The sequence below is a fragment of the Chionomys nivalis genome, chromosome 12 (genome assembly GCF_950005125.1).
Source record: "Chionomys nivalis chromosome 12, mChiNiv1.1, whole genome shotgun sequence".
In the NCBI taxonomy this organism is placed as follows: Eukaryota; Metazoa; Chordata; class Mammalia; order Rodentia; family Cricetidae; genus Chionomys; species Chionomys nivalis.
Window position 1 is genome coordinate 59239350 of NC_080097.1, and position 25021 is coordinate 59264370.

General features: G+C 50.9%; 1 protein-coding gene across 1 annotated transcript; it reads right to left on the minus strand.

The window, feature by feature from the left end:
* Positions 1 to 4867: 4867 nt before the first annotated feature.
* On the minus strand, positions 4868 to 24423 carry Nynrin (NYN domain and retroviral integrase containing). Its single transcript, XM_057786530.1, has 9 exons — positions 24337 to 24423; positions 23969 to 24183; positions 15480 to 16135; positions 13663 to 15360; positions 13125 to 13255; positions 12890 to 12986; positions 11391 to 11492; positions 11078 to 11179; positions 4868 to 9413 (listed from the first exon to the last, which is right to left on the minus strand). Exons 2-9 carry the CDS (start codon positions 24164 to 24166, stop codon positions 6563 to 6565), a joined length of 5835 nt encoding a protein of 1944 aa, XP_057642513.1. The 5' UTR covers positions 24167 to 24183; positions 24337 to 24423; the 3' UTR covers positions 4868 to 6562.
* Between the last annotated feature and the right edge of the window lie 598 nt (positions 24424 to 25021).

The window sequence follows — 25021 nt, forward strand, 5'->3', positions numbered from 1 at the left end:
GGGTTCAATTTCCAGCATCTGCATGGAAGCTCACAAACTGTTCATAACTCCAAGATCTGACACCCTCACATAGACACACATACAGGCAAAATACCAATACACATAAAATAAGAATAAATAAATTAAAAAAAAACTGGACAAGCCAGCCTAGCGTGATAGTACACATCTATAAACTCAGCACTTGAGAAGCAGAAGTAGGAGTTGAAGGCTAGCCTGGGCTACCTATACTCTGTCACACACGCGCGTACACACACACACACAAACTTGTATAATGCTTGTAGCGATGTGTTTGCTTTATCAAAATGTTCAAAGCTCTTAAAGGAGCTGGCCTACTAGACTTGTGATTGCATTAAAATATTCAGGATTTAATTGATTTGTAATCATTGTGTAAGCGTTTTGACTTGTAACATGTACAGAATCTGATTTGCTGACTGTGTGTTTTTATATTCAGTTTTTGCTTAAGTACACAGATTAAATAGTAAGCAAAGTCCTTGTGGCCGTAGGTATTTCTTTGTAGGGACCAAAGCGCCTCCGATCTGGGGATCCTAAAAATAAAATCCAATGTCAACATCCACTCTGCCCCTCTTCCTAACAGCTAATTTCCACAGAGAAAGTGGGCCAAGGAAGACTCCACTGTAGTTCTAAACCCACAGCCTCCAGCCAGCCACACGTGGTCCTTGTAGTCAAGCCATTCTCTGGTCCACTTCACCCTCCACAGAATCTAAATGCAGCGTTCAATTCCCACCTTTGAACCTTCCCACCAGCGCCGCCCCTGCATTCTACAGCGGAGAGCCTTTGCTTCTGCTCCACTGAGTGATGACTGGGACTGGAGCCCCTCCCTCCACCACACCCACTTCTGCCTCTTTCTGTGACGCCCTGTGGAGGCTGACTTCACCTCCTGGTGAGGTGGCTGTCTCCTTCCACCAGCATGGACCCTGTTTCCTCTGAGCACATCCCTTGCCCTTTGCTCTTCTCTACTCCTCCCGTCAGTAGTTAGGTTTAAGAGCGTGCATCTCTTAAATTTAAAAGAGAAAAAGATAGGTACGGGAGTGTGCAGCTACTATCCTCGGCTCTCTAAAGCCCTGAACCCTTTAGCTTAGTATCCACTTGCCTGTCTCTTGGCTTTAATTTCATAATGTAAACATTGTGATCAGTGGCTGGCCTGTTAATCATTGGTGAAGTCGGCCTCTGCTGCTCCACCCACACTGCCCTAACAGGCACCTACCTTCAGGGTCACTATTGTCCCCAGACATCTGGTCCTGCTACCTAAGCTGACACTAAGGTGAGATCCCGTGGCCCGTGTCCTAACAGATATTGCTGGAGTACGCGCAGATGTCCGTATCTTCTGCGCATGTCCTAACAGATGTTGCTGGAGTACGCTCAGCGTCTGTATCTTCCGCGCATGTCCCAGACCCTGTTTCTGACTCGTCTGCCACTTTCTTTTGTTCCTTTGCCTATTGCTTTGAGGTAGTCTTGCCAGACTGGTGTCAAACTCAGCAATCCTCCTGCTTCAGCCTTCTGAGGTGCTTGGACTACAGGTGTGCACCGCCATGCCTCGCTCGCTCTCTCTTATATGTTGCTTTCTCTCAAGTCTCTGTCCTGAACTTCTTTGGCCTTAACACACTCTCCGTAGTACACATGTTCATCTGCATGGTGACAGTCGCCCCATTTTTACACTTTCTGAACAGTCGCTCCCTTCTGAGCAGACTCCCAATGCCACCTTTATTCACCTTGCTGAGACATGAATTACAGGCTCTACTCAACAAGGCTTTTCTCCCTCCCTGTTTACTTTGTAATCTGAACTTTCCTGCCGCCCAAACTAGAAACCATCTTTTCTCCCCAGGGACTGACTTTCTTGTCACCCACCACAGTCAATGGTTCTGCCATTGCTTTCCTTCTCCCTGGCTAGCAACTAGCAACCTGCTATCTAGATTTCTAGAAAAGACCAATAATCTGCCCCCAGCCCCCCACCCTGGCCACCTCCAGTCCTCAACACCCATCACTCTCCCTTCTTGGGGATCACCTTAGTGGCCCATCACAGCATAAAGCCCTTTGAAACCTAGAGTGCTGGAGTGCAAGGCATAATCTTTAACATGCTGTGCGAGCTGTCTCACAGTCCAGCTGCTGCGGCTCCTCGGCTCCATTTTCAGCACCTGCAAGAGCGTGAAGACATAAGAAACTGCGCCATTCAACTGACACGCCTTAGAAAATGAAAGTATAAGGTTTAAATCAAAACTTGGTAGGCCCAAAAGAATTGTTCTTGGACTCAACAGAAAAAATAAAAATCAGGATTTTTTTAAATATTTATTTTATTTTATGTGCATGGTTTGTTGGCTGCACAAATGTCTGTATACCATCTCTGGGTATCATGTATGTTCAGTGCCCACAGAGGCCAGAAGAAGGTGCCAGATCTCCTTAGAACTGGAGTTATGAACAGTTGTGAGCTGCATGTAGGTGCTGGGAATTGAACCATGATCCTCTGGAAGAGCAGCTAGTGTTCTTAACCACTGAGCCATCTCTCCAGCCCCAAGAACATGTTTTAGTTTGTAAAGCATTTTAATCTGGACCAAATGGAAATGGAGAATTTTTTTTTTAGGTTTTTAAGTTTTATTTTATGTGTATGCGCATTTTGCCTGCATGTCTGTATGTGCACCATGTGCGTGCCTTGAGTCACAAGAGAGTGTTGGGTCCCCTAAAACTAGAGTTAGATAACTGTGGGCTGCTGCGTGGGTGCTGGGAACCAAATCTGGGTGCCTTTCTCTGCAAGAGCAACAAATGATCTAACCACGGAGCCATCCCTCCAGCCCCCAAATGGAGAGATAGTAACTGGCACTGTGTGATGCACTAATAAAATACAGAGAAACCAGAGATTGAGGCATGGAGAGTAATTCCACAACGAAGTAAAAACGCTTGCATGAGAGAAAACATGAATAACTGTTCCCAGGTGGTACCTGATAGGCATGCAGGCCCAGCCTCTCCTTCAGGGGCACATGAACTTCAGTGAGTTAACCTCACCTCTCTGTGCCCCGACTTCTTTATCTATAAAACAGAGCTATTAACTGTGTCAGGTGTAGTATGGAGGACCAGCAGGCTGCGTCCCACCACCCGGCTAGCTTAACCCCCAAAATAACCACACGTAAATTGTATTAATTAAATTGCTGCCCAGCCCATTATCTCTAGCCTCTTCTTGGCTAACTCTCACATCTTGATTAACCCATCTCTATTAATGTGTATCGCCACTTGACTGTGGCTTACCAGCATGAGTCTAACCAGCGTCCATCTTGGACAGGAGAATCATGGTGTCTGCCACACTTCCCTTCTTCCCAGCATTCTGTTCTGTCTACTCCTCCCACTTAAGGGCTGCCCTATCAAAAGGCAGTCTCTTTATTCAACCAATGAAAACAACACACAAAGAGAAGAAGGACCTCCTACACCAGTCAGGTTTGGAAAGTACTTAGCCTAGTGCTTGGCAAGTACTCAGTGTACATGAGTCTTGACATATAATTTAGTAAACAGTTGGAGAGCTGTGGGGTCCCAGGGTTCTTTGGCAATCTCTGAAGGCAGACAGGACGTTTTGAGTTCTAGTGGTCCTTTACCTGTTACAATGTTTCTATATTCCAAGTGCGCTCAGTTTTCCAGTGGACACAGTTAGCCGCTAGCCTCCTGCAGGGGTAGGACACTCACAGATGCTCATGTGAGTTTGGCACTAGGCTGGAAGGGCTGTATGGTTTGCCTTAGGTAACAGACTGTCTATGTGGCGGCAGTGGCTTTACTGTCCCTGCTGGATAAGGAAGCCCGCCTACCAGTGCCCTAAAGGAGAGTGAGCGTGATGGGTGGAAATGAGAGGGACTGTGACTGCTAGTTAACAGTGCCCACAATACTTGACTGTGGGCAAACTTTATTTACTCTAAAAAAAAAAAAAAAAAATCAAGGAATCTCAGCCAGGCCTGTGATCTCAAAATTTAGGCTGTCAGATCAGGAGGATGAGGAATTCAAAGTCAGCCTCAGTCACATAGTAAGTTGAAGGCTAGCCTGGCCTGCATAAAACCCTGTTTCAAAAAAAACAAAAACAAAAAACATTGGGACTCTCAAATATCTACTAAAACCTTGTAAAGTTCCTAGGCAAAGAAACTCTTAGAAGCCAGTACGAGTAAGAATTGTTCATTGCTTCAAGCCATCTAGAATAGAAAGTAATAGGATTTTTGGCACCAACCTTTCCAAACAGCCTTCCATTTTAGCATCTCTATTCTCTTGCTCTCTGGCCTGCACGAAGAGTCCTTTGCTTTGCAAAAGGGGCTCTGGGATGACCTTTCTGAATATCACACAGGTTGTAAGATGGGGACTTTGTTGCATCAGCTCTCAGAAGCCTCATATCAAACCACGCTGTACTGTGACATTTCTTTCTCTCTCCCCTAACTTTGGACTCCAGCAGGACAGAGACCACGTCAGTCACATGACCTGGCATCCTCTCCACTCCTAGACAGAACATGGCACATAGTAGGCGTGCCTTAAATATGAAATGGAGGTCTCCTGGGAGCTCATACTTTCCTCCTGCACTCTGTAACCACGCCAGCACCAAGCAGAAGTCAAGGCACATAGAAAAGGCAGCAGAAACCAAGGCCCAAAGTCAGGAAGCTTAGCAAGAGTAAGGACTCTGAGCTTGGGGTGGTGGGGACACGGATTCCAGATGAAGAGTAATAATGAACCATACCTCCACAGATGCCCCACCCTCCTTATCTCCCAATTCTGGAAAACAAAACAACAACAACAACAACAAAAACCATTGGCTCCATTCTAATTGATTTATTGAAAAATAGAATGAAAATCGCTTGAAAGAGCATATGATCAAAATTGTTCTCAACAGGAAGAGGGGTTTGAATACAGCCCTGGGCGGGGGCGGGGGGCAGCAGAGTGAGGTTGGGAAAGAGGCAAATGTGAGGAAATACAGTACCTGTTAAAAACTCTACATCTAACCTTTCAGCGTCTCGGGTGTCACCCCACACTCATCCCTGGGCAGGGCTGACAGCTGGACTGGCTGAGGAACAGCATCAGGTAGTTTATCTAAAAAAGTTGGGAGACGGGATCAAAGGGAATGGAGGTACCAAATCCGGAAGGCTTCTCCTGCTCCAATCTGTTGCTAGAACCCCTATCATGGTGAACTTGAAGTCAGTCAAGAAGGTTCATCCGGATCCCAACTCAGCCACCAATTTGCTGTATGACTTTGGACAGTCATTTTTCCCCCTCTGGCCCTCTTTCCTCTGCCATGAAACATGCTGGACTCAATGCAGCTTCTCTGGCCCCAGCACTCTGCAATGTCATGACTGGTGACCCGTGCTGGGCCAGGAAACTGGAATGGCTCCTGAGGAAATGAGCTACTAGGGACCTGAGCCAGAGCGGCATGGTGCTGGCCTTCCTCTGCAGACTGACAGTTCAGAAGTGTGGACATGCATGTGAGAAGCACTTGTGTCTGTGAGAGGCCCACTCCCACTGCAAGAGTGCTGTCTACATGGCTGGCTCTAAGGGAGCTCTTCACAGGCAGACCAAGAGCGCCGCAGCTGCTCAGGGCAGAGCAGTCCCATGGTGTCTGAGGAGATGGCAAGGTACAGTACAGGCAGGAGATGGCTGTGGGTTTGGGGAGGGGGTGAGAAGAGTAAGAGGTAAAGCTACCTAGCACCTGGCCATGCATCAAACTACCCTTGTCAGACGCCCTCCCCATGAAGCAGAGCGTGGGTACCACTTGACCTAATAGAAGCAGCTCTTCCAGTAGAGAGATGCCACACTGGGCACCAAGGTCCATGATTCCCATGAAGTGACCACCATCATGGCAGGGGTCAGGAATCACCTCCCTTGACTGGAATCAAATGAGGTAGGCCAACTCATCTTCCACTCTCCCCTTCCCTTACACAGGTAGGTGGCGTAGGTGGCGTGTGGTTGATCATCTCCACCCAGAGCCATCATTCTAGAGGCACACGAAGGCTAAAACCCTTTCTTGACAGCTGAGAAGGCAAAGGAAGCTGACTGGAGAAATGCTGTGCCCTCCCCGCCCCCACTCCCTACCAGCATGTGTCCATGCCACTGAAAACTCCAAGGGCAAAAGCTCGCCAAAACCACAGTGTAAGGGGAGGCACTCACACAAGAGCCAGCGGCGTGGTACCCACTGTGAGGTTCAGATTCGCACTATTAAATATACCAGGTTTAAGATACTGGGGGAGGGGTGCACACACTAAAATACGCCTGCATGTGCGTGAAGGAACACGGCACTTGGGGAAGACTGTGAGCCTGGCCTGCTTTAGTAAGGAGCCTTTCTGCTCCCAAGTGGAAAACTGCCAGAACCCACACATGACGACATTTGGCAAGGTTTCCAAAAACCCTAAGCTGGGATATTTCCATAGGGACATTCATCCCTAGGTCAAGGCAATTCAGCAAAGCTTTATCAACAAAACAACTTCACAAAAGGCACAACTGGAGGCCCCCAAGAGCTGAGAGCCTTTCTTAGAGCAAAAGGAGATCTAGCAGCAGAAACCCAGGACCCCCAGAGCAGGGAGCTCCCTGATGGCTCTAATCATTGGTCCAAGTCATTGAGGGACAGGGGTGCGCTACCATTGGCAAAGGCCTTCATTAGACTGCTAGGATAGACACACCCCAACTTCTCTGGGGTCGGGAAACCCCAAACCCTATAGAGCGATAGGCTCAATCGGTCGCCAATATAGAAGGGACCCACCCACTTGGCACCGCTGCCGTTCCTGGGGAGAGACAGCAAGAGGACCTGGTCACCCACATTCCACTCCTTGTTCTGGATCGCCCTCTGGAAGCGTCTATTGTCAGCTTTCTCACCGGCCTTCTCTGCCACCCTCCAGTGGAGGTCCAACAGCTCCCGCGCCAGCCGTAGCAGGAACGTGTCCATCTTGAGCCCCTCGATGTTCGCACTGCTCATCTCCCACCACAAGGGCTCCATCAGCCTCACCTCATCCCCAGTCAGGACCTGGTATGGGGTGGCCTCTGGGTTGGAAGCCCTAAAAGCCAGGTGCAGCAAGGGAAGGGAGGCTGCCCACTTTTTGCCATGCAGGAAGATGAACTCCTTCAGGGCCCTCTTGAATTCCCAGTAGGCCTCTGAACTCATCAAACAAGGGAACTGAAGGGTCCTACTCAGTGTGGTCACCTGAGCGCCTAGGGCCAGCCCACAGCTCACCAGGACATGTCGGGCAAACTGGGGGCCTTGTGCCGCCTCCAGCCTTATGGGAACACCCCATCTCGCAAACACGTGCTGCAGTAACAGCTGGGCTACGGCCATGTGCGTATAGGGCTTCAGAGGGAATGCCTCCACCCACCGGGTGTTGGCATCAGCCACGATGAGCACGTGCTTATGACCTTCCTCGCTGGCAGTGATGGGACCCACCACCTCAATCTGCAGACTTGACCAGGGAGCGGTTGACCTGACAGGCCACGGGGACTCAATAACTTTCAACTCACCCCCTACGAGATTTCGGGGAATGCAAAACAAACAGCTCCTGCAGTAATCTTTCACGTGCTCCTGCATCCCAGGCCACCATCCCAGCAACCGCAACTTCTTATAGGTCTCCTCTGGCCTCTGGTGCCCCCCTAAGGGGATGTCATGCACAAAAAAAATCAGATCCCTCCGAAGTTGCCTTGGGACTACCCAGACCCTGGGATGCTTTTCCCCCTTGAACATCAGCAGGCCACTGTCTTTGTCAAGGCTGAGCGAATTAAAAGCAGAACTGAAAGGAGAGGGCCCGGACAATTTCTGCCCTGCCTGCAACTTGGCAATGATCTCAGCCACCGTGCCGTCACTCATCTGTAAGGCCAGCAGGTTGGGCTTCCTGCCTTTGGTATGGGGAGTCACTATTGGCACCGGCACATCCTCCGGCAAATCCCACCACTGCCCGCCCCCTTGGGCGCCCTGCTTGGCCAGAGTATCCACTGTCACAGCAAACAGAGATCCCCGATAAGAGGTTCGGTAGATAAAGGGGAGGGATGAGAGGCCAGAAGTGAGGGATATAATATAGGAGAGCAAGCTCGGATAAGGTAGAGAAGCCCCATCCGATGAGAGGAAGCCCCTGGCTTTCCAGAGTGGCAGGAGCTCCCAGAGGACGCTGAAGATCCAGTTGCAGTGGGTGAGGAAAACCACCGGGAGGTGGGACTGGCCAAAGCGCTCTAGGCCACAGGCCACGGCTGCCAGGTGGGCATAGGTGAGTGTATAAGGGAAACAGGAAAAGGTAAGGGAGACTGGGGGGCTGGTGGGAGACAAGATGTAGAGACCAAAGCCAGCACACAGCTCATCATCACGGTAGAAGCAATAGCCAGATATATGGATGCAGATAAATGTAGACAGGTCAGTAGAAGGAGGCAGAAGCTGGAAAACTCGAGGCATCGAGGAAGCAGGTGTCAGCAGCCGGTTTTCCCCCAGCAGGCCATGGAGAAGGGTCAATTCCAAATCCCTCTTGCCTTTGTCCTGAACCAAGAGAGACCATCGAATCAACCACGCTTTGGAAACCCTACAACTTTCCCACGTCTCACTGTCCACAGAGGTTCGGGAGGCATAGGAAAGACGTAAAACCACTGGATTGTCTCCAATGCATCGGGAAAAGTGTTTGAGGGCCCAAGCCACAGCATAGGGGCTGTCCCCCCCTGACTGTGGACCCTCACTGTCCTCATCAGGGAGGAGAGGTTTCGAGGTATAGGCGATGGGGTGCTTCCTTCCTGAGCGCTCCTGCTGCAGGATGGCCGTCAGTGACACTTGGCTAACGGTCACTTCCAGGTAGAAGGGCAGATCAGAATTCGGGGTTGACAGGCAGAGGGCAGACACTAGCGCTCGTTTCAGGGCCAGGAAGGCCTTCTCATGTTCCTGGTTCCATTGCCAATCCGGCTTCTGCTTGAGAAGGCTATGCAGGGGGCCCACGAGGACTTCATAGTCAGGAATAGCATCCCGGTGCGAATCCATGAAGCCCACAAAGAAAGACAGAGCGGTGAAGTTGCTAGGGATAGTGAGCTGAGCGAGCTGGGCAAGAACCTGCTGACAGGGAGCCTGCCCATCCCAGGGGACATCCATGTAAGGAGAGGACACCACTGGCAGAAGGTCAATGTCTAAAGCCCCCTCAGAGGGGTCATGCAGGCTGAGACACCAGAGGATTTCCTCAGAAAAGGAAGGGCATTCAGCTCCAAACACCGACGCAAGGGAAGAGTCATGGTCGTCTTGTTCGTCAGGCTTTGGTATTCCCGGCTGCTCCACCAGCTCCTCTGCTGGGCTGTCCTCCCTCTTCTCCCTGACCTCTTCCACATTCTGTGGACCCACCACTGGCTCGGGATCAGCATCGTCACTCAACTCAGAGATACTGGCTGAGCTGGGAGGAAGGGTCTTCCACACCTTCAAGAAATTGCCAATGTCCATGTCCAACCTATTACCAAAACAAGCAGGAAAAGGAGAGGGGGCAGCCCCACCCCCCCACAGGTTATTCGTGGTGACAGTCACATGTGCAGTCACCCCACAGAACCCCACCTCATTCCTAAGAGTCCTTCAGCGTGGCAGGGGTCAGTCAGAAGCCAGCACATAAACACTTGGTCTCTGTCTTCACATTTGCTAGAACTTCAGCAAGGGTTCTTCTGTGCTTTCAAAGTTTATCAAACCAAAACCTTACTGAACTGTGATGGTCAGTCTTAATTGTCATCTTGACATAATATAGAATCAACTGAGAAAACAGTCTCAGTGAAAAGGCTGCGTAGACCAGGTAGCTGGTAGGCATATCTGTGAGGAATTATCTTGCTTACATTGAGGAGGAAAGACCCTCCACTGTGGGTGGCGTCATTCCCTAAGCAGGGGATCCGAGACTGTGCAAAGTGGAAAAAGTGAGCTGAGCACTAGCAAGCACACATTTATGGCTCTCTTCTGCCTGCAGACATGATGTGACCAGTTCTCCCCAAGCTCCTGACACTGGGACTCCCCACCTAGACCTGTGACAGGAAACGACCCTTTTTCCATACTTCGCTGTTGCCAAGGTATCTTATCCCAATGACAGGGAACAAAGCTAAATAGACTGAGACCATGAAACACTTAAATTAGTTTTGAGTCAGTGGCTGGATAAGAGATACCTAGCAGCCTCCGCTCTTACCTCAGGGTGAACAGTCCAGGGTAAGATCAACCCTGGATGGGAAGCCTAGCTTGCAACAGAGAAACCTCAGCTTCATGTCCACACACTGATGAAAAGGGGGTGGGGTGCAGGTGTGTGTGTGGAGAGGTGGCCTAGGGAGCACTGTCCTGCCCACGGGTCCCAACCAAGTTCCCCTGAAGGTCCCAGAATGCTGTTGGGGGGCAGGGACAGCAAATGTGGCTCAAAGCACAGAGAAGCTATATAGAGTGGCTATAAACTAGTTCTGCCAAAGTGACCTTGGAAAAGTCACTTGCACCTCAGATTCCTCGTCTGTGAAATGAGGAATGTGGTCATTTACATCTCACATGTTGTGAGGGTCAACATGAAGCCCATATGCACAGACAGCTTTCGCGGACACAAAGAAAAGCAAGGCTCCTTGCTGGCACACATCACCAGCAGCATAGAGCAAAAACAGCCAAACGGCCCCAGGCAGAGAGGAGATTCTTCTGCACGGAATGGAATGCTACACGGCTGCTAAAGTGTACTACAGGAATCTTCATGGCATAGGTCTGAAGAAAGCAAGAAAAGACAACGCACAAATGCCAGTTGTGGAAAGATACATGAAAAGGTGTGTGTGCAATGTTAAGAGTGTAATGTAAACAGTGGGTAGAAGCATCAGACTGTGGCGGATATATAAAGATGTAAAGTGGCCAAACCACTCTGCTCACCATGGAGAACTAGGCAAATGTGGACAAGTACCAAGAGTCATCTCTGCTCACCATGGAGAACTAGGCAAATGTGGACTAGTACCAAGAGTCACTTCTGGTCACTATGGAGAACTAGGCAAATGTGGACGAGTACCAAGAGTCGTCTCTGCTCACCATGGAGAACTAGGCAAATGTGGACGAGTACCAAGAGTTGTCTCTGCTCAGTCCCGGGAATGTCTGGGAGGTAGAGACAGCCTGACAAATTACCTGTTTGGCTTCTTCAGAAATTCATCCAAGGTGGGGCCATCACGACCAAGGGGGTCATCTGGGACCATGAAGAGATTCCCCGCAAAGGTGAAGGGCAGCAGGCTGGACCCAAAGAAGAAAGAGGCAAGAACATGGATGAACCCAAGATCCGGCCACTCTTTGCTGCCTCCACAGGGGCTGAGATTCCCCCATTCACCAGCAGGTACTTGAGAGCCCTACTCTAAGGCTCCTCTTCCTGCCCCACCATCTTTTTCTGCCACAGACCGCCAACGTCACTGGGAAATGGGGGCTCAAGACCCCAAGGATGGCTCACCGATCTTTGACCATCAGTTTCTTGGAATTATTCATGAGGATGTGAAGCTGCTCATTGGTGACAATGACACCATCAGTCTCCTCTGCCAGCTTGATCATGAACCTGCAAGGGCAAAGGAAATTACCAACCGTCTAGTAACTACCCTCTCACTTCCCAGACCCTCTGGAAAATGAACTAGAGCTCCCCGCGACGGGTCAGACAAAATCTCTGCCCTCTGTAATCAAGACAAGGTTCTATAGCATATTCTCTCTTCCATGGGGCCATCTGGGAGCCCAGCATTCTCCAAAAAGTGTACTTGGCTGCATAGACCTCCAAGTGTGCGTACAAGCATACACCCCTCTCATATACGAGGCTCATGCATCGCAGAACCCATCCTCTGGTTCACAGTCATACATGGGCATTTTCTGCTCCCATATTTGCACCTGTAAAATGTAGATAAAATACCCACCCCATATTGCTATAATAATGAAACTGAGATGATGTTTATGTGTCTCAGTGCCTAGAGCACAGCACACAATATTCTTAATCAAGGCCCAATACTCATTCATGACAAGATGCACACCCACATAAATAATTAACACATAAAATCACGTGGCTTAATAAACAAAACCATTCTCCTGGGCATCACTTTCCTTCTGAGGAGGGCTGGAACCAGGCAGTCCCTGGGATTTTCACATGCTGTTCCCCAAGTGCCCAGCAGAGGGCGCTTCTACCAGAAAACCATCTTCCCTTAAACCCTTGCCTTCCTGGGTGGAATTCGAGGATTTAAAAAACTCACCCAGGCAGGAGTCAACTCTGGAAGTTTGGGAGGTTGGAATGGCCTGCCCAGCCCTTCACAGCCTTGAAGGCTGGATGGATTGCAGGGAACACAGGAAAGAAACAGAACCTCTCCCCACCCAGCATGTGAGGTGTCCAAGTGAAGCCAAAACCTGTCGATTGAGCATCGGACTGCGGCAGGGCCTCCCTTCCCTGCCCTAGGACAGACTGGCAGAGTCACAGCCTCTCCTAGGCGCACTAGCTCTGTAGCCAAGCCAGGTGGTGAATGCTTAGGTAAGCCGGCACATCTACCTCCATTTCAAGAGCCCTGCCCAAGGATCCATCTACACCCAATCACATACACCTCTGCCCAGCATGCAAGCTTGAGGAAGGAAGACTGAAGGCCTTCCTTGAGATTAGAACTTCAAGCCAAACAGGCACTGAAAAGCCTAGGGTACCTCTGCCACTTATTTGAAGGGTGAGGTTCCTCCTGTATCCAATGAGATAAGCCTGGGCCCATAGGCCATGGAGGGGGAGAACCAGCTAACTCAGGGAAACACAGCACCACCGTTCCCAAGATGTCAGCGACCTTGTGTTTGGGAAGAGCCGACCTTCAGCCATCTCATTTGTGCCCCAATACCTCCTCTCAGACATGGCATTTGTCTCCATTTTCCCTTAAGATGAGATGGGACACCATCCGAGACCACCCCCAGCCCCACGGAGGGACCTGGGGAACAGCCCACCTGTAGTCATAGGTGGTGATCTTCTTGCCATTCTCCAGCTGGGAGGGAGTGATGGACAGCATCTTGAGTGAGTGAAGCTGTGTCAGAAAGTGGCTCTCTGAGGGCGACACAGAACACAGAGGTAGAGGAAGGGTTAAGTGGGCCAGGCCATGATAGGGTGGCGGGAAAATGAAGCAGAGAGGCAGGGGGGACAGCCTGGTGATGTGGAGGGGCTGGGCAGCACTGGGCACCTCACCTCTCACCCTCCGGTTCTTCTTCAGCTGCCAGGTGGGTACAAACACGGTGACCTCCCGGTGTCCTCGATTCCAGAAATACTGCACTGCCATGGCAATGCCTCGGCAAGAGAAGAAGTGCTGGAGGCCATGTCTGTGGGATGCGAAAGTGAGGAACTCCCAGAAGGCCCTGCCTTACCATGCAGCCCTTGCCCTGAGGCCCAAGCAAGTGACAACCCAACAGTAACGAAGACGCTAGCAATCCCCTTTCCCTACCACCCCACGTTGCTCCCCCCTTCTCTGAGAGAAGGACTCTCTATGAAATCCTAGCTGTCCTGGATGAAGCTTACTATGTAGACAAGGCTGGTCTTGAACTCAAAGAAATCCTCCTGCCTTTGCCTCCTGAATGCCAGGTTAAATGTGGATGGGCCACCACACCTGGCCAGCAGCCCCACTGTACACACTGTTCAACATGTACCACGCCCCTCATCTTTTGCTACCCATATATTTAGGAAGGAATATCCACCCGGCTTCCCAGCACACCCAGCCCACTCTACTCACACCATGGCCACACTGCTGCCGTCAATGACCACTCTCCGCAGTCCTGGATTCCCAGGTTCTCCAGACAAGTTCAACTCGAAGGGTGTGTTCAAGGCCTCATGGTACCTCTGGAAGCTGGTCACTGTGTTGTTGGCCTGCGGGTGGTGAGCTGACTTCCTCTGGGCCCCCTCCCAAGCCCCAAGAAGTCCTTCCTTCAAGAACTGATGTTTATTTCTGGAGGCCAAGTTGTTACTGACCTGGAGACCCTGCCTTCCAGTCTTTCCCTGGCCCTTTGGCACAACAGCTCTGCCCTTTGAAGCCTGGACCTCATTCGGGAGTTTGGCTTCATCCACGCTCGGCCCTGCAACTGTGGACACCTGGGCTGCGGATGTTTTAGACACTCTGGAGGCTTTAGAAGCTGCAGGTGTTTTGGTGGTTGAAGGTGTTTGGGGAGTGGCAGACCCTGCTTTAGTGGCATTCCCAGTTTGAACTTTGGGGGTTTGGGGGCCTGCCGGTGTTTTTACTGAAGGCATGTTCTGAGCTGCGGGAGTTTGGGGAGTCGTGGGTAACACGGGAGCTGCTGGTTGATTCGCGGTTGCTTTGGGGGCTGTGGGCTCCACAGGAACTGCTGACTTTGGTGGAGCTGAAGGCACTCTGGGAGCTGCAGGCTCTGTATCCACTTCCGGCTTTAGGGCTGGGGGCACTTTGGGAGCTGCAGGCTCTGTATCCACTTCCGGCTTTAGGGCTGGGGGCACTTTGGGAGCTGCAGGCTCTGTATCCACTTCCGGCTTTAGGGCTGGGGGTACATTGGGAGCTGCAGGTTCTGTATCCACTTCCGGCTTTAGGGCTGGGGGCACTTTGGGAGCTGCAGGCAGCCCTTCCTCGGTGGGTGGGTGGTGGACTTTGGACACGGCTGTAGCCGCGGGCGCTTCAGGAGTCTCAGACATTGCTGGAGCTTTGGGTACTGACTGACCCGTCATCTCTGCCTGGGGCACTGGCCTCTCTTGAGCTGTGGGTTCCCTCTGCTCTGTGGGCAGTGCTGAAGAGGACTTTTCCAGACCGTCACCATCTGACAGTGAACTTCTTTCATCTTCCTGCTCCGCTTCAGCTTGGGGGGCAGATGTCAAGGATGGCTCTACTTGTGGAGGTTCTGCGGTAACCACCTCTATGATACCACAGTCCCCGGGCACCCCCGATAAACTGATGACTTCTGAGGGGGTCTCCGGCCTCAGGCTATGCTGTAGGGCTGTCTCCCTTCCTAGCTCTCCGTCTGGTCTACAAGCCTGGTTTTCTGCACTGGGTAGAGGAGTCAGCTCTTTCGGCTTCCACTCCAGGTTTAAGGGCAAAGGGTTCTGTCCTGGCAGCTTCAGCTGAATGGGGCCCATGGGTCTCTGCCAGAATGGGAAACTGAAGCAAGCCTGGGATAGCAGCCAGGCCAGGTGAAGAGAATGCAGTTCGTTGATCTTCCAGAAAGTTGCAGCAATAGCCCCTGGCCACAAGGGCCCAAAGGCTGGCCCCGGGGCCCAGGACTTCCAGGATGGACACACACTCAGAGCCGACACTGGTGACCGCAATGAGATTCTGTCTTCTGTCCTCTGTGCCTGCCTTTGCTGCAAGAGGGCGTGTGTGTGATTGGCAGAGCCCTGGCTGCTGGCGGCTTGCACGAGGGGCCCTTCCTCGCGAGCACTGGTCACCTCACCTTGCTTGCTGGGACGGATCCTGGAAAAAAAGCCCAAGTTTGCTGAAAAGATGAGAAAGGCAGTTTGGTCCCAAATTACTACTTCCCTTGGATCCTGAGCAGGGTCAGGGGTGGAAAAAGCCCATTTTCCAGTACTTACTGTACCAGCTGGCATGCTGACTCCTGCTGACTGCTCTGGGCTGGGGTCGGGGATCCAGTTGCTCCTAACCTTGCCAATTTCTTTGAATTCTCTGAAGCCTGATTCAAGGCTCCTATCTCTAGGAAGGGTCCAGAGCTCTCTCCTACAGTCACCAGGGACGAGCCTTCCTTCTGCTGCTGGCCAGGGCAGATCAGGACCTCTGGGCTGGCACAGGTGCTAGAGCTGCCAACGTGGCTGAGCCACTCAACGATGTCTTCCTTGCCAGCAGCATCTCGCACCAGGTTGAGGAGCAGCTCCTGGACTGCTGGGGGAAGCTGCATCAGAGCCCCTGCATACTGGTCACTACGGATCCATACCAGGGCCCCAAAAGCCTGGGTCACCTCTGTCTCCCAGCCCCCCCGGGGGGTGATCATAGGGGCAGGACCCCAGCGGAACCGCGCCACCAGCTCCTCCAGCCAGTTCTGTGTCATGGTGAAAGACTCGGTCAGTCCACCCACCATCAAGGAGCCTGGGGGACCAGGCACCAGGTAAGCCAGAGTACTCCAGCAGAGGCAGTCCAGGAACAAGCCTTGTGCCCCAAGGAAGGCGCAGTGCAGGACTGGCGGATAGCGAACCTCCTTCCACAGCTCTGGGCTGCACAGACCCTTCAGATATTCCTAGGCAGAAGGGAGAAACAGAGGGAGCCAGCCTGTGAGTGGCTAACCCTAATCGTCCTCTGCACCTCAAAGGCCAGCCCCTTGCTAAGCTTATAGCTAACACCACCACCAGTGGGCCCCTCCCCCTCCTTCCCCTCTTTCCAGGAAATGGTGACAGAATGAAAGAGACTCAGAGGAAAGAAAAGATCCAAGTTTGGCATCAAGAGATCGCATGCTAGTTCTAATTTGGCCTTATTCGACGAGGAAGGATTGTAGGAAATGCACCAGCTTCTCAGAATCCCAGCCTCTTCACCTAGAGTGTGGCAAGAGGGTCCGGGCCTCCCTTGGCACTGCAGAACGGCGTGGCTCCCAGGGAAAAGGAGCTACACACTATTAAGTATTCTCGCATGCCGAGAACAGGGGCAGTCTGGGGCAAGTTATTAACTCTTCCTCCCTTCGGTGTCTCCCATCCGTTTCTGCCTCACCAGTCTACTGGAAGCTTCAGGGAACTAAGTGAGCTTAGCTTACTGAGGATGGTGCCTGGCACAGCCTGTTCCATCCTCCTGTCTCAGAAGAGCTGGCCCAAGGTCTGCACCAGATCACAGCCTACATCTACCTGACTAAAGCCAGAGCTCTCTGAACCTCCTCTGGCTGACAACACAGTGACTTCCAGGTAATCCTGTAGGATTCTGGCTTAATCTCCCTCCAGAAGCTCTCAGGCACAACCTGTACCCATAACCGTGGAAACGGTTGCCTAGTGGTGGAGATTAAGCTGCTGGGCCAGTGTTATATCCCGCAGACTCACATCTTGTCTAACCAGAAGGGAAGCCCCTAGCTGGGCTGACCAGCGTTTTCAGGGAGAGCAGCTGCCTTCGTCTAACTACCAGTGCAACCCCTGGACCCTCAGGAGCTCTGAAACAATCTCTTAAAGCGCTAGCCAAGCGGACTGAGTTCACCCTCTTGTCCTTCCACATCCATGTCCTTAGCAATCACCCCTTCTGTCTTCCCCAACAGCTCCATTTGGTGACAAGTGCTCCCCATGTATATTCTTAATCTCCAGCAGCCATCTTAAAGACCACACTAGCCCTCTGCTCAGGGCACAGACCACACTAGCCCTCTGCTCAGGACACACTAGCCCTCTGCTCAGGACACACTAGCCCTCTGCTCAAGACACACTAGCCCTCTGCTCAGGACACACTAGCCCTCTGCTCAAGACACACTAGCCCTCTGCTCAGGACCACACTAGCCCTCTGCTCAGGACACACTAGCCCTCTGCTCAGGACACACTAGCCCTCTGCTCAGGGCACACTAGCCCTCTGCTCAGGACACACTAGCCCTCTGCTCAGGACACAGGACATTTCCCCTGCTCATCTTGTTTTACCTCCTTCCCAGATACAACTTTCAACAAAATCTGACGGACACCCCAACATCTCTCGCCCAAGCCTCATCTGGCCCCACTGCCAAGCAAAGGCAAATGTGACAGGAAGCAGATAACTCTCACCTTAACAAATATTCTCCAGCCCATGCACCCCACATCCCAAATACATAATATATATATATATATATATATATATATATATATATATATATATATATATATATGTATGTAAAGTCAAAGAGCCAAGCTGAGGAAGAAAGTTGTGTGTGGTTTTTTAAAATGGGGCTGGGGAGATAGGTCTTTGGGAAAACGCTTATTGTACAAACATGAAAGCCAGAGCTCAGATCTCCAGCACCCTGAGTGACAAAGGTCCTAGAGGCTCACCTGCCAGCCAGTCTAGTCAGCCAGTGAGTCCCAGGTTCAGTGAAAACTGCCAGCTCACAAGGTAGGAAGGCAGAAGGGGCTGGAGAGACGACTCAACAGCAAGGGTACTTGCTGCTCTTCCAGAGGACCCAGGTTCAATTCCCAGCAACCACATCTGACATCTCACAACTGCCTGTAACTCCAGCCCTAGGGGATCTGACACCTTCTAGCCTCTGTGGGCACCGCCACACTCATATGGCACACTTACACACACGCACACACACACACACGTGCGTACACACACAGAAGGAGAAAGAGAGCTTAAAATAGTTATTGTTCCATCAATAGTTCAACACTTATGAAAGGTATAGAAATTGAGATAATTTTTTAAATAATAATATGAACTAATATTTATTTAGACCTCTTAATGTGCTAGGCACATAGATGATCCGATATATTCCTCTCTCAGTCCTACAAAGGAAATCTCCATTATCTTCTTTTTCAATGAGGAAAGAAGGTCACATGTTCATTTATAGGCAGGGATACCCAGCACAATGACCCCGAAGCCTAGGGTTTTACCCATGATGTTATCTACACTGAAAGTCAAAAACAGGTAAGGAAACAGCAGGCATTTATAGTCCAGAAAATGATGTGAACAATCTATAGACAAATGACACAGAAAATGGGAAAATATCAAAAAGGAAAAAGGAGTAATATTATTTATAAAAATATATTACCTAATGTTCCACAGGTCCTTTGTCACCTTGAAGTTAAATAAAAACATTAGCACCAAACAATATTATACCAGTCTATGCATGTCAAGGTGCTTTTACAACTTCATAGGATTCTCTCTCTCTCTCTTTTTTTTTTCTCAAGACAGGGTTTCTCTGTGTAATCCTGGCTGTCCTGGAACTCACTCTGTAGAGCAGACTGATCCCAAACTCACAGAGATCCGCCTGCCTCTGCCTCCCAAGTGCCAGGATGAAAGGCATGCGCCACCACTGCCGTCTGGATGGCCTCCCTTCTTATAAAGTCAGTGTTTGCTATCAGCCTTCAAGGGCCACTGCAATTTACATGAAAAAATTCTAAAAAAGGCTAAGAAAAGTGACAGAACCAAGAAGCTTTGAATTCGAGTGAAGGGAATGAGAAAAACAGGCTGAGTTCCTAGAAAAGATCACTCTGAAAACTTAATACTCCAAACACAGAGACAGACAGACAGACATAGACTTCCCTACCTTCAAAAGGCTTACTACTATTTCTCTTCTCAGAAACAGTAAACAACATGGCCCACAGTAAATAGGACAGCATTTTTAGTGTGAAAATTTTTAGTTTTTAGTTTTGGTTTTCATGCCATTCCACCACGTGAAAAAGAACAAACATAACTCTTAGACGGTTGAATGTAACAACAGAAATAAATGCCCCCCCCAAAAAAAAACAACAAGAATTAAAAGATAGGCAAAAAGCCAGAGTTAGTCAGACATGATGATGCCTTCAATCCAGGCATTTAAAAGGCAGGGCCACCAATCTCAGTACTCACTCAGGAGGCAGAGGCAGGCAGATCTCTGTTGAGTTAGAGACCAGCCTGGTCTACAGAGTGAGTTCCAGGACAGTCAGGACTACACAGGGAAACCGTGTCTTGAAAAGCAAGCAAGCATGGATGGACAGACAGGAAGAGAGAGAGGGAGAGGGAGAGGGAGAGGAGAGGAGAGGAGAGGAGAGGAGAGGAGAGGAGAGGAGAGGAGAGGAGAGGAGAGGAGAGGAGAGGAGACGAGACGAGACGAGACGAGACGAGAAGAGAAGAGAAGAGAAGAGAAGAGAAGAGAAGAGAAGAGAAGAGAAGAGAAGAGACAACCTAGTGATGCCCCAGGAGAGCAGTAAACTGAAGCCTCAAAGTCAAAACCCAAGAGTGTCTACATGTTGTGTGAGGGCCTAGAGTGTCTACATGATATGTGAGAGCCTAGAGTGTCTACATGCCGTGTGAGGGCCTAGAGTGTCTACATGTTGTGTGAGGGTCTAGAGTGTCTACATGTTGTGTGAGGGCCTAGAGTGTCTACATACCGTGTGCAGGCCTAGAGTATCTACATGCTGTGTGAGGGCCTAGAGTATCTACATGCTGTGTGCGGGTCTAGTGTGTTTACATGCTGTGTGTGGCTCTAGAGTGTCTACATTCTGTGTGAGGGCCTAGAGTATCTACATGCTGTGTGCGGGTCTAGTGTGTTTACATGCTGTGTGTGGCTCTAGAGTGTCTACATGCTGTGTGCAGGCCTAGAGTATCTACATGCCTACATGAGGGCCTACAGTGTCTACATGCTATGTGAGGGTCTAGAGTGTCTACAGGGCCTAGAGTGTCTACTTGTCTTGTTAAGGCCTAGAGTATCTACATGCTGTGTACGGGTCTAGTGTGTTTACATGCTGTGTGAGGGCCTAGAGTGTCCACATGCCATATGAGGGTCTAGAGTGTCTACATGCCATGTGAGGGCCTAGAGTGTCTACAGGGCCTAGAGTGTCTACTTGTCTTGTGAAGGCCTAGAGTGTCTACATGCCTACATGAGGGCCTACAGTGTCTACATGCCATGTGAGGATCTAGAGTGTCTACAGGGCCTAGAGTGTCTACTTGTCTTGTGAAGGCCTAGAGTGTCTACATGCCGTGTGCGGGCCTAGAGTGTCTACATGCTGTGTGCGGGCCTAGTGTGTTTACATGCTGTGTGAAGGCCTAGAGTGTCTACAGGGCCTAGAGTGTCTACTTGTCTTGTGAAGGCCTAGAGTGTCTACATGCTGTGTGAGGGCCTTGGTGATTCATGAATGCCAGAACAGTCCTGAAGGACAGAAAAGGATTGTTATTCTTTTTTGTGAACTTTTACAAAAAAGACAAGAATTTTTAAATGTAAATTCCTTGGTTTAAAAAAAAAACATAAACAAGAAGAAAGATTAGGTGCTCAGTCACAGCAGATATGGAGGAGTGCCACCCTGATTTAAAGAATTTGCCAATTTCTGTGGTGTAAATGTCCTCACCATGGCTATAAATATCCCTCCGCCAGCTTACAGTTCCTAAAATTTTAACAATGGATGTGTGTGAGCCAAGCCCAGCATACACCTGACCACAACCAATTTCCACAGTTCTACTTGTGCAGTTCCAAGGACAGCCCAGCTTCCACCTGAGAACCAAGCTGGGGCTCCAGAACATAGACCCCAGAAGTCACTGCTACTGCCATTGTCACCTCTATCCGTCTTCTCCAGAAACAAGGGAAGCAAACATGTCAGCTCTTCTGCCGGGCACTCAACCCACACAGTGCAGAAGGAATGTGCTGGGTCTAACCCGGGCTCATTTAACCACTATTCAGCTCCCCTTTCCTCTTGTTGACCCCATCCCCGGGAAGCCAGCTTCCCCGGGTTTGTTTTCTTACCTGGGATGGGATGCATAGCCACACCTCTGATAGTGTCTAAGTCCTGCCATTGCACAGAACTCAAACACACAAGTTTAACAGAAATCTGTCTGGAAAGGCAAGCATAAGTAATAGAAAAACACATCCAGACCCTTATTTAAGTGAGCCTGCATCTTCCTTGACCTCTCTTCCACTCAGACCAGAACAAATGACCCCACTGTTCCCGCTCCATCTCTCTCGAAGCTTCCAGTTTTCACAAGTCCTCTTTACCAGTGTTATACATGGAAGGCCACTGTTAAAATACAAAACTCCAGATCCCTACAGCTACAACTTGAATCAGCCACACCGCATCCATATGATAAACATGACATCCTCACATTAGGGAATGTTCACCCTATGCTGGTTTAACTAGGAAACTAGGAATGGCCCCATAGACTCATGGGTTTGAATGCTTGAACCGTAGGAAGTGGCTCTATTAGGAGGTGTGGCCTTGTTGGAGGAGGTGTGTCACTGTGGAGGTGGGCTTTGAGGTCTCATATGCTCAAGCTAGGACTAGTGTGGCGGTCTCTCAGCTACCTCTTCACGACTATGTCTGCCTGCATGCCACCAAGTTTCTCACCATAATAACGGACTAAACCTCAGAACTGTAAGCCACCCAATTAAATGTTTTCCTTTCTAAGGGTTGCCACGGTCATGGTGTCTCTTCACACTAACCAAGACAGCAGGTTATCAAAGCCTCCCACTTTACAAGACTTTACACTGAGAGAAAGACCTGATCCACTACAAAGTGATTTCCTAACAGCAATACCCGACTTCTGCCCCTTGTTGTTCTCTACGTTTTGCTGAAGTATTTGAACATGGATTATTTCCGTTGGCCCTCACAACTCTCACTATACAGTTTTAGAGCTGGGCCTCTTCAGAGACCTGGCCCCTCTATCTGGGCCGTAGTGTGGTGACAGTATGTCAAATCCAGCGCTCCTAACTCTCGGGACAAAACTTTATCCTACTACATTTCACGTCCTCTCCTGAATTCCTGCCTTCTGCTCATCACCAGTACAAGAAGGAAGTTACCCAGAATCCTGGGAAAGCTGGGGGAGGGGGGCACGGGTGGACGTCACTCCTCTAATCCCAGCACTCGGGGAGGCAGAGGCAGGCAGATCTCTGAGTTCAAGGCCAGTTTGGGCTACAGAGTGACTGAGTTCCAGGGCAGCCAGGGCTACCCAAAGAGACTCTGACTCAAAAAAAGGGGGGGGGGAATCTCAGCAAGCTATGTTTCTAACATCAACAATGCCTCTCTCTCTCCAGGGCAAGGAGGGATGCAAGAGGAAGTTGATAGAGCCACTGAATTTACCAGGGCTTGGAGTGAGAGTCTTGGAGGTTAAAATCTGCAGCCCAAGGAACAGCAGTGCAAGCTGGAACTGACAAGTTTGAAGCCGCTGACCTCAAGTTTAAACAAGAAACACGAAGCAGGCATCCCAAACAGGGCAGGGGAGGTAGCAGCTCAGTGACAAAGGCCCATGTAGCACACGCAGGCTCTGGGTTCAGTACCCGACCCAAGGCAGTGCCCTTCAGAAAGGAAATACTTGTCGGTCGGTCGGTTCCCCATGAAGACTGGGCCGTCACAGAAAGATTAAGGACATAAAGAACTCAAAAGCCTCTTGCTGCCCTACCCACACACACACCAACTCACGGGCTCCAACACATCTGGCAGAAACCTTCCCTTCCCCCAGCACCTCTGTCAGAACTGGAAAACTGCTGAGGCAGCAGCTAACTGCAAGTACTAAGAAAGACATTTCCCAGCCTCCCTGTGTGGCTGGCAGCTGCTGGGCCTCCCAGACCTTTTCTGACTGGGATAAAGTCCCAGCCAAAGACTGAGAGAAGGGAGCCTAGGTCATTCCCACCGGAAAAGATAAGGCGATCTCAGGGAGTGGGGACCTTGGGTGTGATGGAGGCAGAGGGAGGAGCCCAAGCAGAGGAGCTGGTGAGGAAAGCCAAATTGAACACAAGAGCTACAAGCTGAGGCCTGGTCTGTCCAACACCCAGCTACACACAGCAGGCCCTGTCACCTCAAAAGTCCATGGGCCTCCTCTCAGATCCCTGGCATCCCAAGGGAGATTCCAGAGCAGATGCATTCGGCCCTGAGCCCTTGTGAGAGGTTACTGAACACAGCAAGGATATGTGGCAGGGTCCTGAGTTCTAGTCCAGCCTCCACTAGCCTACTCCTACCTGACTCTAGACTCACCTTCTCGGAGCCCCAGTGCCTCATCTAGAAAATGCCAGCACTGCTCTAGAAGTATCTCTAGCCCCTGCCCCCCTGTATTCAGAGAAACAGCCAAAGATTTAAGCAGACAGAAAGGACAGAGGCCTTCCAGAATCTTAGTGAGAACAAAGACCTGTGTTGCAGAGGCCACAAAAATGCAGGTCCTTACATGGATCCCAAGATGGAAAATCAGGGTTCTGAACACTGAGGCCTGGTCGAAGAGGGCTCTCGCTAGGCAGAGGTTCTCCTAGCACACTTGAAAGGATGGAAAGGAGCCCTTGAAGGACAGTCATGGCACTAAAAGGACAGAAGTGACTAGCAAGAAAGGGGAGGGACCAAGCTGGAGCTACAGATCTGGAGGGAGGAAGGCCCAGTACCTGCCAGCCAAACAGCAGAACCCAAACAGAAGACCTCTGGAGGAGAGGGGTTGACTAGAAGGGCTGGGTGGGGAGTGAGGAGAAGCTGATTACCTTGGCTTTACCCGTATTCTCCCGGGGCCCTTCCAGCTGCAGCCAGAAGTAGGGGGTGTCGGGACGGCTCTGGAAGGCATTCACCTTGACCCTGAAGATGCGCTGGACTTGCAGCCGCTGTCGGTGCACCCGAGGCTTCGATTTCGACTGCACCATGAACCATTCCTGCGCGGGGGGCCTACCCCCAGACAAGAGCATGGCTGCCCCTTCTGTCCCTGGAAAGCGTGAGACAAGTGTCACCGGTCCCAGCGCTGAGGCCCCCAGGCCGGAGGCCCCCAGCCACCTAGCCCCGCAGCCTAAGCCACGCCTCCCTTTCCCTGCGGCGCGCCCCCCACCACCGCCTCCCTGCAGCGGGCTTTGCGACCCACCCGCCAGCGCTCCGCGCCGCCCTCCCAGCTCCGTTCCTTTCCGCCGCTGCTCAGGAGACAAGCCCTTCCTGCAAGGGGTTGTAGCTGGGGGTGGGACCGGGCGGGATCCCGCCACCCTCCCCGCCACCCCGCCTTCCCCCTCGACCTCGCAGCCAGGCCCCCTGGATAAACTTGCCTGGGCTGCTGGATGGCTTAAAGGGGCGCTGGAGACCAAGGGAGGCAAGGAGAGGAGGCTGAGCAGGACGAGAAACCGGGCAGGGTCGTGGAAGCACTGCCTTCCATCCAAGTTTTGTGTCCAGGGGACAAAGTTAATTTTCTTCTGATTCCCCTTTCCTCGAAGGAACGGAGAGGACGAAGAGGAGAGTTGGTCTCTGAGACCCTGTTCTGAGATTTCAAGCAGGGATCTACACACACATCACTCCTTCACACACATACACACATCACACATTCACACACATACACACACACCTTCACACACATACACACCACTCCTACACACACACACAAATAACTCCACACACACCACTCTTACATACACCCCACTTCTACACACACACACACATCACACCTTCACACATACACACACCACTCCTACACACACACACACATACATCAATACACACACACACACACACACACCACTCCTTGGTGGTCTACACCTCCCTTCAGAACCCGGGCCTCACCC